The 15018-nt window shown below is 42.4% G+C and overlaps 1 protein-coding gene across 1 annotated transcript; it reads right to left on the bottom strand.

Moving 5' to 3' along the window:
• Positions 1–2573: 2573 nt before the first annotated feature.
• Positions 2574–11720, bottom strand: LOC308321023 (extracellular calcium-sensing receptor-like; the record flags this gene model as incomplete). Its single annotated transcript, XM_080771797.1, has 7 exons — positions 2574–3382; positions 5380–5503; positions 5592–5819; positions 7196–7416; positions 8084–8300; positions 11196–11298; positions 11608–11720. 7 exons carry the CDS (start codon positions 11718–11720, stop codon positions 2574–2576), a joined length of 1815 nt encoding a protein of 604 aa, XP_080627923.1.
• Between the last annotated feature and the right edge of the window lie 3298 nt (positions 11721–15018).

Below are 15018 nucleotides of genomic sequence, written 5' to 3'. Positions count from 1 at the left end.
CATTCTCAAACTAAACTGCAATAAATCGGAAATCATCATCATCGGTCCCAACTCCCTCACCAATTCCACCCAAGGTTTTTCACTGAACATTGATGGATCCACTGTTACACCCTCCACCCGCATCCGCAACCTTGGTATAATTTTTGACCCCACCCTTTCATTCCTCCCCCATGTTAACCAAGTCACCAAAACCGCCTTCTTTCACCTAAAGAACATTGCCCGTCTCCGACCCTCTCTGTCATTTTCCGCAGCCGAAACACTCATCCATGCCTTCATCTCATCCCGCCTTGATTATTGCAACAGTATCCTCTACGGCACCACCTCCAAAGTCCTCAATAAACTGCAATATGTCCAGAATTCAGCTGCCCGCCTGCTCACCAGTACCCGTTCCAGAGACCATATTACACCTGTCCTCCGTGACCTTCACTGGCTACCGGTACAAAGAATCCACTTCAAAACACTCCTGACCACCTACAAAGCACTAAATAACCTGGCTCCCCCATACCTCTGTGACCTGCTCAAACGCCATGCCCCCTCTCGCTCCCTCAGGTCTGGTGATGCAAACCTCCTCGATGTCCCCAAAACCAAATGCCGTACGTGGGGTGACAGAGCTTTCGCCTTTGCTGCCCCAACCCTGTGGAATGCCCTCCCTAAGGCACTCAGAGATGCCCCCACCCTTCAAACCTTCAAATCCACCCTCAAAACCCACCTCTTCAAAATTGCCTTCCCTAGCTAACCCTTTTCACTGTCTTTTAATGTTCTTTAGCTTTTAGTGTTATTTTTCCTTTTTTTCTATTAAAGTTGTTTTTAATTTGTTGTTACCTCTGTAAAGCCCCCCCATGTAAAGCGTCTTTGGGTACTCAGAAAAGCGCTATATAAGTTTGAGATATTATTATTATTATTATATCTTCATTTTCCAAAGCAAACTGTGTTTTACCTATCAGGCACGTGCAGAGAGGGGGGGGGGGGGGGGCTAGGGGGGCTTGAGCACCTGCCCTTTTGCAGAAATTGCCCTTTCTAAAAGAAAAAAGGGAAAGGGAAAGGGCAAAAAAGGGGGTGGTGTGGGGGACCAATACGAGCTTATGTGGGGGCCAAAAAGGGCTTGTGTGGGGGGCCAATAAGTGCCATTGGCCCTTCAAGACGAACATTTGAAAAGTAATGATAAATTCCACTATCATAATGAATTATCTTTTAATCTGCCATCAGTCAGTTTTAGTTTCAGCCTAATGAGAACATATTGCTTATTTTACTGTCCAATGACATGAAATGGCACAAGGGAAGGACTCCACAAAAAGACCACCCCCAAAAATCGGTGCGCACGCAGACACATGTGCCCTTTTCTGGAGTTTGAGCCCCTGCCCCCCCAGTGCTCTCTGCACGGGCCTGCTACTTATTAGTGAGTACTGAACTTTACAGATAGATTAAACAATTACTCAGGAAAAACAGCAACAGGAAAATTGTTTAACATTGAATAACATGGCAATGACTGAATAAAACGAAATTAAACACAATTTATTGTGGATAGTTGCAGCTTTTAGGTGAAAATGTTTAAAACAAATGTTTAAATGGACAAAAGAAACATGGGACTTTGTTATTTATTGGGAAAATACAGTTTGTATCATATGGTGTGACAAAAAAGTCATATGGCGTGACAGGCAGACAGTCACACCATTATGATAAAGTGTCACACCATATTATGTTTTCTGCACTTAACATAACCTTGAGGCTACTAGCTACACATTAGCATGCTAACAACATGCTAGCTATAACAAAGCAACATAGATTTACATGTAATTATGACCAAAAAATCTAATACCTTTAAGTTTTATTCAAGTTCCTACTTTGAGAAACAAGACCGGGGCAGTCGCACCATATGAGTTTTGCTGTGTTTGGTTGACAATTCTGAAGAAATGAGGAAAGAAAGTATGTTAACTTCACATGAAGCATAATGTCCTGCACAATATTCCCACCCATATATCCAATACACATATTGGAATAAAATACACATAATGTGAATTTAACCCATCTACTTCCACCTGGTGGACGCAGAGGCAACCGCAAACTGCCGAATCGTTTGTAGTGTGACACACACTGGATTCACATCCTGTTTGGGCGGCCATCTTAGATGCTAAATAAATAGCGTCAATGCTAGCGAGCTAAAATGAAGCCATCCTTGCTATAGAAAGTGCCAATGTTCCCATCTAGATCACCGGGTAATCAGCAAAGACCTCCGAACATTGCGTGTTTTATCCAAACCATGGCAGTTTCCTGTAATATCATCTGTATTCCATGCTTTTTGCGTGTTGTGTGAGAGCTCCGTAGATTTTGAGTTATTCAGCTTTTTAGTCAGCCTGTATAAAGGGAGGTGAACGGCAGCGAGGATGTGTGATCCGGTCTAGGATCAATAAAGAAGGAAAGGCCAAGCAAAACAAATAATAATAATCAGCGATCCGGTTTGGTATCGGTTTGGTAAGCTTATCAGACGGAACGTTACGCCAATATCAGTTGCTGGTTCGATTCCAACTGGCGGAACGTTCCGTCACGAGCAGTTAATTGGTTAAAAATGTCTGCTTCTACGTCTTGGTGGCACCTCGACCCATGATGGACTTCTTAGTGTTTCTCTCAGGTTTCAAAATGATTATATAACACTTTGGTCCAAACAGCGTCACCAAAATGCCCAAACTAGATGCTAAAATAGCAAACACCTCCACTACATCGGCATATTTGCCTGGAGAACTGATATATGCTGGTATGAAGGCTATCCACACGGCACAGAAGATCAACATGCTGAAAGTAATTAACTTAGCTTCATTGAAGTTGTCTGGAAGATTCCTTACCATGAATGCTAGGAGGAAACTGAGGAGTGCTAGTAAGCCAATATAACCTAGTAACACCGCAAAACCAACTGTTGATCCAACATTGCACTCATAGACTATCTTTTCAGAATAGTATTGTGTGTTTTTATGAGGAGTTGGTGAGGCAGACACAAGCCAGGCTGTGCAGATTATTGCCTGGATTGAAGTAAGAATCAGAACTGTTCCTCTCTGCTGTATAGCACCAAAAAACTTCATAATGTCTGCACCACCAGGCTTGGAGGCCTTGAACACAGCCAGCACCACCATAGTCTTTACCAGGATGCAGGAGACACACAGCACAAAGCTGATCCCAAATGCTGCATGCCTCAGCTGACAAGTCCAGAGTCTGGGACGGCCAATGAACAGGAGTGTGCACAAGAAACATAGTTTGAGTGAAAGCAAGAGTTGGAAGCTGAGTTCAGAGTTGTTGGCGCGCACCATGGGCGTCTCTTTATAATAAACAAAGATCCCCAGGACAATAGCACAGAAAGATGTTCCTAGCAATGAGATGGTTGTTAAGGAGATTCCTCTGGACACACGGTGCACTCTGTAGAGTCTAATAAATAGGACAAGATTCAAGGGACATCAATGAAGCAATCAATCAATCAATCAATTTATATAGCACATTTCAGACGAGTGCAGTTCAAAGTGCTTCACAGAAACATAACAAAGAGCAAAAACATAACGAGAGAGCATCAACTACAAGTTACTACATAGTAATAGTAATAGCAAAAACAAAAGAAGCAACTAAAACAGGAAACGGACTTGCAATGATCTAACTAAAAGCAATGCTAAAGAGGTGTGTCTATAAGAGTTTAAAATTTAAAAATGTCCACAGATTCAGAGAACCGTATAGATCCCTTGGCAGGCTGTTCCACAGCACAGGGGCATAGTAGCTAAAGGCGGCTTCTCCATATGTTTTATGTTAGGGGTCTCTGGAATCTCTAGGAGACCAGCACAGCACTAAACACTCATTGGGCTAAAAACGGCCAATGCCGTCATCACAAATTGATGATGTCACATTTGGCAAGTGCAGGCATTTTAAGCCCAATGAGTGTGTTTTTTTGCAAAACTAATGCTTGGAATGGATTCAGCATCATGAAAACACATCACATGCTAGATAAATAATGATGAAATTTTGCCTTCTATAGGTTAATGGTATGGTCACATATTATTCTGAAAATTGCTCAACATATGCAAGTTAGCATCTGGCAGTTTCTACATGCTGGGGACCCATACTCAACATTTCTAACATAAAACGTTGGTGTACTCAACATGTCCGGGTTCACTTTTTGGCTACTAGGCTACTAGAGGATCTAATTCTAAGGGGTCTGCCGGGCACATATATAGGAAGCATTTCGTTTTTATTAAGCATTTTTTCATTTTCATTACAGATCCCCCATGCTTATAAGCATTTATGATAAATAGGCAGGTGCATTTCCATTCAATGTTTTAAAAACAAGTAAAATAATTCATATCGATATGGTAGTTAAAAACCCCACTGATGATTGTCATGTCATAGTTTGTGTTAATGATTCTGTTGGAAAAAGAGGGACATTTTTCTTTGGTGGTCTATAGAGCGTCGCAGTCCCGCCCCCTTTCATGACGACACCAGGCCCAGGAAATGAATCCCAATGCATTTCCCCCATAGACAAGCGTCGTACGAAGCCAACTCGAGTCGTGACAAATCATGACAACAAAAACAATATTTTGGACCAAACAAATCATACTATAATTAAGCCAATGTCTGTCTGAATTAATGTGTGTCTGTCTGTGTGTCAGAAACACTTCCGTAGCTTCTCACTGCCGGCACCAATCGCTCCCACTTTTCACACAGGCATTGTCTTAACGAAGCCCTTTTTCCAATTTAACAAATTATAAATTCACAATGAATTTATTAGTGAATTAAAAATGCGAAAACGCACCCAGGGCGCAGTACCCCCTGCGGCCACAAGACGGCAAGTATTTCACAATGGGTAAAGGCTAGTAATTACAAAGAAGAAAAACAAACGTATTGTAGTACGTAACCTGCCGTTTTCTTCTACTTTCTCATTCTTTGTTTGGCCCAAAACATTGTGTTTATTGTCATGATTTGTCACGACAAGACTTGGCTTTGTCCGCGGCGTAAACGTCTTTAAATAAATACTTTCTGAAAAGTCTACGAGGGAAATGAACGGGGATTTATTTTCCGGGTCTCTCAAGGGGGCGGGACTGAGACTCTATAGGCTATAAAGTTAAGGTTGGTCCAAGCCCAATGGAAATGAGGCGGAACTATTGGAGCTGGGAACGTGTTGGGACTGGACAGTGTTGTTGTGGTCAAGTAGGGTGAGTTGTGATGGCGAAGGCTAACAGCTATGTTTGTAGCCAGTGCTTGACTTCCCCGTCTGCACGGGTGTAAACCGTCTTTGTAGAAAAAAGGACGGTCCAAGAAAGGTTGAAATTGTCAATGTAGTCGATATCATACGGGACAGACACGTATTATAACCTTCTGTACATATACTGTAGCTACATGATGTAACCCTACCTGTCTCATTGCTGAACTCTCCCTCAGAACAAGCAATGCAGTCAAAGCAGCAGACAGGTTCTCCTTTCCTTCTGGCCACACGGGTTCCAGGAGAACAGTTCTCACTGCACACCGACCGAGGAGGCTACAGAGGAAAGTAAAAATGATCAGTTTAAGTATAAATTTCATTCACATCATGAGCTCAATTAAAACATTTAGAAAGCTGAAATTACTTTTGCGGATTGAAAGTTCCAGAAGATTCTGTCTTCATCGAGGGTGAGTTCTTCATCTCCGGAGGCTGTAATCTTGAACACACCTACGTTGTGAATCTGTGTGCTTCCATCAGGGAGCCATGCCCAGTTCAATATATCGAAGATTGGTAAAGCATCACCATTCTCATCAAAGTATACAGGATCACCACCAGATGTGGTGAAGTTGACCTTTTCCAGGTAATAGAGAAGCTAGAAAAGGTGATGAGCAGAATCATGAAGAGCAAGAGACTTTAAAAACATAAGGGTCCTATTTTGTGCACAAGTCACACTACACACTATTTGGGGATTTAAGCATTGTTCAAGGGGTGTTCCTGTTGCTGAGTTGCTATCTTCCGCCACCAGCCTCATTACTAAAACATGTGCTCTACCCCTTAAATTATGCATTGCCTTTCAACAAAACCATATTCATACTGTCACCCACATTTGTTGAGAATTAGGAGTGAGGAAGACTTCTGCATTTTGTGTGACTATAGCATAATGAAGAGAGGCATGACCGCAAGAAGACACAGCGGTAAACGTGTATTTTATTTAAAATTCCACATTCAGAAGAACATGTAATTACCACCTGCCCCCTATACTTCAGAAACGTCGCCTCTCAAGGCCTGCAGCACCTCCGGCGTCGCCTCCAGACTGACAGTAGCTCTGACCAATTGCGTCAAAGAGAAAATGTTTCAACCCGCCGCCCTGGAAATGAAATCCAAGCTGAGCCTCCCCAGACTAATATCCCGCGGTCCGTGCGATATTAGTCTGGTTTATTAACCAGTCTACCCCCACCCAGCCTCCAGGCCGCCCACCTGAAGGCACCTGCACTGCCCCTGTCCAGTGTTCTGGCTCCCCATGTGGGGTCCGGGTTCCCCTTTGCTCTGGTCCATTGACTCTGTGTCCCTCCTTCCAGACCCCCACCGCCCACTCTGCTCGATGTTCTGGACTTTGTTCTGGGGATGTCTGGAAGCCATCCTTGAGGGGGAGGCACTATCACGTTCCGTGACACTTTCTGTATTTAGTTAGTGCTTTACCTTACTATTTTCCTATGATTTTGTTATATTGTTTTCCTTGTATCTTAGTTCCAGACAGTTGGAGTTTCCTTTGCACTTGTGTACTCTTATTTTGTAGTACGTTTTGTCTATTGGTTTCCTCTGTTGCTTTTGTTGCCTGTACGTGTTGTCTCACCATGATTAGCCTAGTTTTTCCACCTTGTCCTGTTAGTTCCCCAGCCTATCCCAGTGTTGATTATTAGTTATGTTCACCTGTGCCCTGTTTTCCCTGTGTATTTATACTCCCCTGTTTTTTCAGTTCTTTGTCAGATCATTTGGTCGGAGTAGAATGTGGTTCATTGATGTGCATTAGGATTCGAATGATGCTTCACACCTGCCAAACGAAGCGCACTTTCTGACAATGTGCAGCAGGATTTGTTTTATCGCAGTAAAGCTTTCTGGTGTGAATGTCACCTAAGTCTCACCTGCACAACCCAATAATATGTTGTTGTTTCAAATGTGGTGTTTTTAAATGTGCAAATAAACAATAAATAAAAATAATCCTACAGGTTAACTGAATTAATATCCCACCTGCCATGGCTGTATTGTCTGCAAACTGGCACAGCTGTGCCCAGGGAAAGGCCCTCTTCCTGGCACACACTGCAACATGTCATGGAGGGCGTGGGCCAGAGCATACACAGCCTTGTACACATTGTACTCTGACCTGAGGTCAGACATATCCAACAGGGTAGTTTCTGCCGTTACCAGGTCCTCTTGTCCAGTACACACCCTTCCACCAGTGTCCACCCACTCTGGTGGAAGGGGTGAAAATTTACACTGAAATGTGTGTTCCCAAAACTGCCTCACCTGAAAGAACGTTAATTCATAAAAAATACCTGTAAGTACAATTAATTGATTAATGTATTGATTATTCACTTCATTCAGTTTGCAGATACTATAGTGCGGTACAATTATACAATGGTGCAAAAAGTACAACACATGCCCTAAGGGTGTGTTTCTGTTGTGGTCCTGTGTATTCAATTCATTGAGACATTTAAAGACATACAAATAAATAAATATACAATCAAATTAAACAAAAATACATACTATGTTATCCTCATGGTCATTGTCAGTACGTATTTTTAACAAAAAGTCCTTGAGACCTGGTATCTCTCCACGACGGATGGCAAAACCCAGGGTGCCTCTGAGGTATGGTAGGTAGTGAGGAGACTGGAGATAACCGTCACCCCACCAACCTGAAGTGGCAGGTAAGATCCATAGCAGACCTGTCACATTCTGCTTAACCACCTGTTCATCGTTTCGAAAGAAATGAAAGGCATGTCTTTCTTTCAATACATTCTCATTTTAGATTATTCTAATTATGAATGCCTAAATTAACATCCTCCACAGATGTATCGTTACAAACCTCATCCAAGACATTAAAGATATAGGGCCCGTATCCAAACATAATGACCACACGAGCTGTGGAAGTCTTCATCACAGAGACGATCCTCTGGAGTTTATCCAGGTCATTGTGGAAGGGCAGAGCCTCTGAATAAGCCACACAACCCAGACCAGACTGGTCCAAGCCAGACTGGAACAATCGGGCTGCGTCACGGCCAGCATCATCATCACTGAACAACAGTCCTACCCAGGTCCACTCCAACCACCTCATAGTCTGCAGCATAGCTCGCACCTGAGTGGACGAACAATGGACGGAAATGTACTTAGGTTAGATCATAAAGTCCAGGGGCCACATGTGTGTTCACTTATGTGGCCTGCAGGTTAATATTGGAATACTGTTATATTATTGATTTCAGCTGTTACAATTCCAAACATGCAAACATGACCCGCTTTAATTATATCTATAATGGTCAATATTAGTAGCATAATTACAATTGTATTCCCCTGGTGTTAGTCTGGAAATACAGTGGCCTTCTGGAGTGAGTGTGGATATATAGTGGCCCTTTGGAGTGAGTGTGGAAATATGGTGGCCCTCTGGAGTGAGTGTGGAAATACAGTGGCCCTCTGGAGTGAGTGTGGATATATAGTGGCCCTCTGGAGTGAGTGTAGAAATATAGTGGCCTTCTGGAGTGAGTGTGGATATATAGTGGCCCTCTGGAGTGAGTGTAGAAATATGGTGGCCCTCTGGAGTGAGTGTGGATATATAGTGGTTCTCTGTAGTGAGTGTAGAAATATAGTGGCCCTCTCCTACATCAAAGTTGCCCACCCCATGGGTTTGAGTATTCCAGTTTGTGAAACATGAACTATTAGATACCAACACATCTATTGTTATAGAAGTTCACCTGGAAGACAAAACTTGGCATTGTTCTGAAGAAGGATGGGAACTGAGTCCGGTCGCTCAGACAAGAACAACCTGCATAGTAACTTATCTGGAAAAACAGAATAAAAACAAATACAACATATCTATTCTGTAATGTACTAGATCATAGGTATTCAACAGTGCGTCTGGTACCCTCAGGGGAGTGCTACTCAACCCGCGGCCCCTGCTTTATGTATCTGCGGCCAAAAATGAAAATATAATATTAGTTATTTTCACAAGATTTTAGTTATTGTATTGTAAAAGGTTGTATGGCCTTATGTCAACTTAGTATAAATCACTTACTTTATCACCTGTGATAAACTGTTCATTATTATAGTAGCTTCACTAAAAACGCAGAGGAAAACGCTCCACACGTCCCAAACTCTTCTGGCTCCAAAACTATGTAATGCACGTCCCATTACAATCAGAACTGCAGCCTCACTCCCAATCTTACGCCGTGGTCTGAAAGCCCACCTCTTCAGACTCCATCATGGCACTTTCCGTAGCCGCAACATTTTTTATGTAGACTTATAGCATTTTTATGTAGACATAGCACTATAAAGCATACATGCATAGTTCCATTATATAGATATTCCACTGTTACGTTCTCAGCTTACGTATGTTTCATGATAACTACGTTTAATGTATGTGATGTATTGCGATGCTTTTTGTTCTTGCTTAATTTATCGCTCTGGATTAAGAGTGTCTGCTAAATGCCTAAATTGTAAATTGTTGTAACTTCATCACAATGTTTTTGTTCATTGAGGTTTGGCTGGAAGTAGATGGAAATGTGGCTTTTTACTCTGTGTTTCCTTCATCTTTAGACTAGTCGTGACTTGTGTAGTATGTTCCAAGGTCCTTGGACTTTTGGAGTGGCCCCTGAGCCATCTTAAGTTGAGTAGCCCTGCCCTAGGCGGGGATCCTCAGGTTTAATTTAGGGGGGCAAAAGTATTTTGGGGAGAAGCAAGCAGAGCCTGTGCTGTTTCTACCCTGCCATATGATCACAGTGCAGATTGAATACACCTATATGTCCTTAAGCACCATGGACATCAACACTGTCACGAAACATACATTTTAACTCCTAATGAACTACTAGGCTACACATGATTTTACTAGATACATGCGGATATTGGCTTTTTCATAGGACGGGCAATAACAACAAGCCATTCTAGGCAATCACCTGGTAGGCCTACTGCACCAGAAGAACTCTGTATAGATGGGAGTGCAGAATGCTTTAACCCTAGAACACTAAACATAAATTTGTTGTTACACCATCACTAAACACAGGTTCAGTCAGGACAACTCAAGGATGGATGTAATATATATTTATTGAATATAAGATGAGCAATACAGTATATTTATTATGGTTTGGCGATGTATTGGATCTGCTTTTTAGGTACTCAGATCAAGCGCATCAGTCCCGACCATAGGGCCTCCAAATCTCCTGTTACCTAAACCATAGATCCAAAATGACAGGTGGTAGCTGGGGGGGAGGTGGGTGAGCAGCAGGTTTGTATACAGCAGCACGCTGATGAGGCGGCCCAATTAATGGCCGGCAGCAACTGCACTGAGGTTCCCTGACTGAACTTGCTCTGCGCATGTCTACGACAGTCACAAATGTTCATTATATTTTACCCAATGTAAAATATTCCATAAAAAGATATCTCTCATCAAAATATATTGAAGTACAGCAATTCATGCATGGCAACTTGAGCTACTCTTCTTCAATATTTCATCATGACTTTTCAAAAAAAAATAAAAAAAAAAGATTTCATGGGGCCTATCACTGAAAAATGATGTCATGATCATGGCCAAGGGCAGTTACTTACCACTTTCACTTAAAACAAAGGGGGGAAAAGACAGAATAAGAAAGAGAAATAGCAGCCTACAAGCATAATTAAGAAATAGGGCATTAAAAAGCATTACAAGTTGAAATATGGAGACACAAGGTTTCTTCTCGACAGCAACGATTATGTTCTATGTCTTTCAAACGGCAAAAAGACCACATTTAATATTTATCATATTATAGATTTGCAAATAGCCAAGTAAGCAATATTAAAAAAAATAGGCTATGGTGAAAGGGGATAGGAAACTTACCATGGGCACTCTGTATACACCTAATATTCTAGAGAGGGTAATAGAACTTTTTGAGGTACTAGGACCCACAATTCCAAGTACTGGAGGAGACCCAACACAGCTCTGATCCAGTGTAAACTGCTCCTCTCTCCCACTGATCAGTGACAACGCTGCAGGGACTGCAACTCCAACCGTTAAACAGGTGTCATAGATACTGTATCCCAGAGTCACATTGGGGAGCAGGCTGGGGTCTCTGTTGATCTCAGTGATGGCAAAAGCCATGATCTGTGCCCATCTGAACGCTGCAATGAGAAAACTAACACACACAATTACACTGTAGCCTTGAATATCATTGCTGTCTGGCAGAAACCTTGTATCTCAATATTTAAACGTTCTGTTTAATAAATGACTTACTTTGTCATACTACAGTGTGACAAAAAAAATATTTAAGTGAAAGTGCTTGTGACTAAATAATAACTGCCCTAGATCCATCCAAACAACCTGAGAAGGTTTCTACCCGACAGAAACATACACATCAACTAATCATGTTTCTATACATCAAAACAAGGTTGGTGTTGTCTTGCTGGCTATTTGTGATACTCACCGACTGCAGGAGGGCTTCTGTTCCTTGGACTGTGTGAAAGTCAGCTCAGGGAACACAGAGGAGACGTGGAATGGAAACAAACCACCCAGAAGCACATCTCCACCCTTGTACATTCTGCCAGGATTATACGGTACCTGTAACTCACAAGAAGAGGACGAGGATGAAGACAAAGGAGCGAAGGAAGAGAACATCATCAAGTATGAAAACAGTTGTATGTCTAAAGAAGCCCTCATGACTGTCCTCCTCCTGTCTAACAACCCCCCCACCATTGTCCAGTTGTTAGGTTTTATACACAGTGCAGTGCCGTCCCCTGTGCCAGATGATCTGGGCCTTTAGGCACACACAGAGGCAGGGCTTAACATACATCAGTGGTGGAAATTTAAGTAACAAAGTAGATTTACTGAAGTACTGTACTGAAGTTCAATTTTGAGGTATTTGTATTTTTACTTGAGCATTTGTCATTTCCAATGCTTTTACCTGTACTTCTACATCTCAAATCCCCAATATTGTACTTTTACTCCTCATTTGAAAACTTTTAGTTACTTTGTAGATTTTGATTATTATTACAAAACATACATTATAACCACTTCAGCCTTATATACATTTCGGCCATTTTAAAATAGCCGGTTGCAACGCATTGTGAGCTTGTAGATCAGCTATTTAAAAAAATATTTTTTTGACATTTGAAATGGGCCATATTCTATATAATGAGTAGGCTACTTTTACTTTTGGTACATTAAGTACATTTTGATGCCATTACTTTTGTACGTTACGAGAGACAATGAGATCTGCAATAAACTTGCAAATCGGTTCGCAACATGCCCCCTTAGTCAGTGTCAGGTTGGTGGTCAGTGTTATGTTGGTGGTCAGTGTCAGGTTGGTGGTCAGTGTTAGGTTGGTGGTCAGTGGCAGGTTGGTGGTCAGTGGTGGTCAGTGGTGGTCAGTGGCAGGTTGGTGGTCAGTGGCAGGTATAGGGTTAGTGGCAGGTTGGTGGTCAGTGGCAGGTTGGTGGTCAGTGTCAAACCAAACTCAGCTTCTTCTACGCAACGGTAGAGTCTGTTCTCCTATACGGCAGTGAGTGCTGGACCCTGAAGCCAACTCTGCAGAAGTCTCTAGACTGGTGCTATACCAGAATACTGTGTGCAGTACAGTAAGAGCACACATGTTACCAACAAGAATCTGTATGATGGAAAACCAAGGGTGAGCCAGAAAATAGCAGCCAGGAGAATGAGACTATAGCAGGACACTGCCAAAGGCATCAAGAGCTGCCAGCCGGTAAACTAGTGCTGTGAGAACCAACACACGAGCACCGGTCATGGCGACGTCCCACATTAACATGCGGATGTACTCAAGAACGACGCAGGAGCGCAAAGCACCAACGAGCTGGCCAGATGTGTGGAGAACCGGGATTACTGGAAGCGACGATGGAGGGCTCGTCTGAGGACGACCTAGAGAGAGAGGCAGGTTGCCGGTCATTGGCAGGTTGCCGGTCAGTGGCAGGTTGCCGGTCAGTGGCACCTGGAGAATTCGAGCACCATAAAACTGTTCAGCTCTGAAGTTGTTAATCAGAGCAATGGTCAGTCCTCCCCACTTCTCAGGTGGCCACTCCTGATTACCACTGAAGTGTGAGGGAAAACAAGAGCAAAGCCCAAGGCCTCTTCAACTCACCAGTTGTGTCCCAAATGACAGTCCCTTAGTTGAGTGATGTCATGCATGCAGGCACGCACGCAGGCAGGCACGCACGCACAAGGTTGAAACATTTCAATAACACCAATTAAATATCACATGGTTCAATGCCTTGGCAAGTTAGCTGATCTTATCGTTTATTGTTTATTTGACAAGACTGTCAATTGCGTAAGTTTAATGCCTTTTATCCTGATGTCCAGTTTCCCTGTCTACAATGATGTGACATGAAGAGTGTTTGTGTGGGTAGAGTGTGTTTGTGCAGTAACTAGGCTAGGTTTTGTGACCTGCATTGTGTGTGTGTGTGTGTGTGTGTGTGTGTGTGTGTGCGTGCGTGCGTGTGTGCATTACATAAAATACACAGTTGCATTGAAATATAAAATGCATTCACATAAACACAGCAACAGTGATCATCAACAGTGGGGAAAAGGTGAACTACCGGTATTTAAACATTTTCTTATTAAAAATGTCCACAGCAGTCTGCACAAACGAAGTTTTGTAACCTTTCTTTTTAGCAAATGTTGCCCTAAGCCCGATGGCAACAAGTCAAATTCAGAGCGAAGAGGTTGGGTAGAATCATTGTAGAATCATTGTTTTTCTACTGTTTGTGTTTTTATCTGTGTGTTTTTATTGTCCTTTTTGCTGCTATGTTTTTTTTCACTGTTGACCCTGTGGAAATGGCTGCCTGCTGTTTTTATAGTTTTAATTTTGTACTATTGTAAAGCAGTCTTTGAGGCACCTAATATTAATATGGGAGTGGGGCTGTTGAGAAGTGTTAATCTACGTTTGGTGGATTTTTGAGGGTTTCAAGTTGGATGTTTAGTCCCTGTATTTTTTGGGAAAGGCCCCCCACTCGTGTTTTTTTGTCTGTCTTTTTTATTTTTTATTTGTCTTATAGCTCAGGACACACATGTTTGTTATTGGATATGAGTAAGGATAGAGTGCCTATAGGCCCTTCTAGGTCTATTCTGCCTAAGTATCATTTGATGTTCGATGACCATGGTTAATTCCGACAATTTCAAGCTTTGCTCTTGGAACATTCGGGGCCTTCAAAAGGCGGCCAAGAGGAAGGCAGTTTTGTCATTTTTGAAGAAGGAGAATGTTTCTGTTGCTTTTTTACAAGAGACCCATATGGAGGCTAAGGACAATGTTAGACTTCAAACCAATTGGGTAGGGCAGGTTTTTGCTACAGCTTACTCCTCATTTAGTAGGGGTGTGGCCATTTTGGTCAATAAGAATATTGCATTTAGGCCTCTTAAGTCTATTATAGACAACCAGGGCCGATATGTAATTGTTAAGGGGGTTCTTAAAGGTAAAGATGTGACATTCATGAATGTTTATTGTCCTCCTGGCTACTCCGCTGATTTTTTATGTAAGATTTTTGCTGACTTTTCTGAGCTAGCTTCTGAGGATGCCTTTGTGGGCGGAGATTTCAACTGTCACCTTACCCCGTCTTTAGACAAACACCCACCTAGTTTGGCCCCCCCCTCGAGGCAAGCCAGGATGCTCTCCTCTCTATGTTCAGATATTGGATTCTCTGATGTCTGGAGAGCCCTATGCCCCTCTGATTTAAAGTTTACTTTTTTCAGTGCCCCCCATAAATGTTACACTAGACTCGATTATTTCTTTATTCCTTCCTCTAAGTTATTTTTGGTCTCATCTTGTACCATGGGAAGTATTGTTTTGTCAGATCATGCCCCTGTATATCTGGTTTATTCACTTTCTGAG

This window comes from Protomyctophum bolini, assembly GCF_963924005.1.
Source record: "Protomyctophum bolini genome assembly, chromosome: 1".
NCBI lineage: Eukaryota > Metazoa > Chordata > Actinopteri > Myctophiformes > Myctophidae > Protomyctophum > Protomyctophum bolini.
The sequence above is the reverse complement of the archived record's forward strand: the minus strand, read 5'-3'. Positions and strand labels throughout refer to the sequence as shown.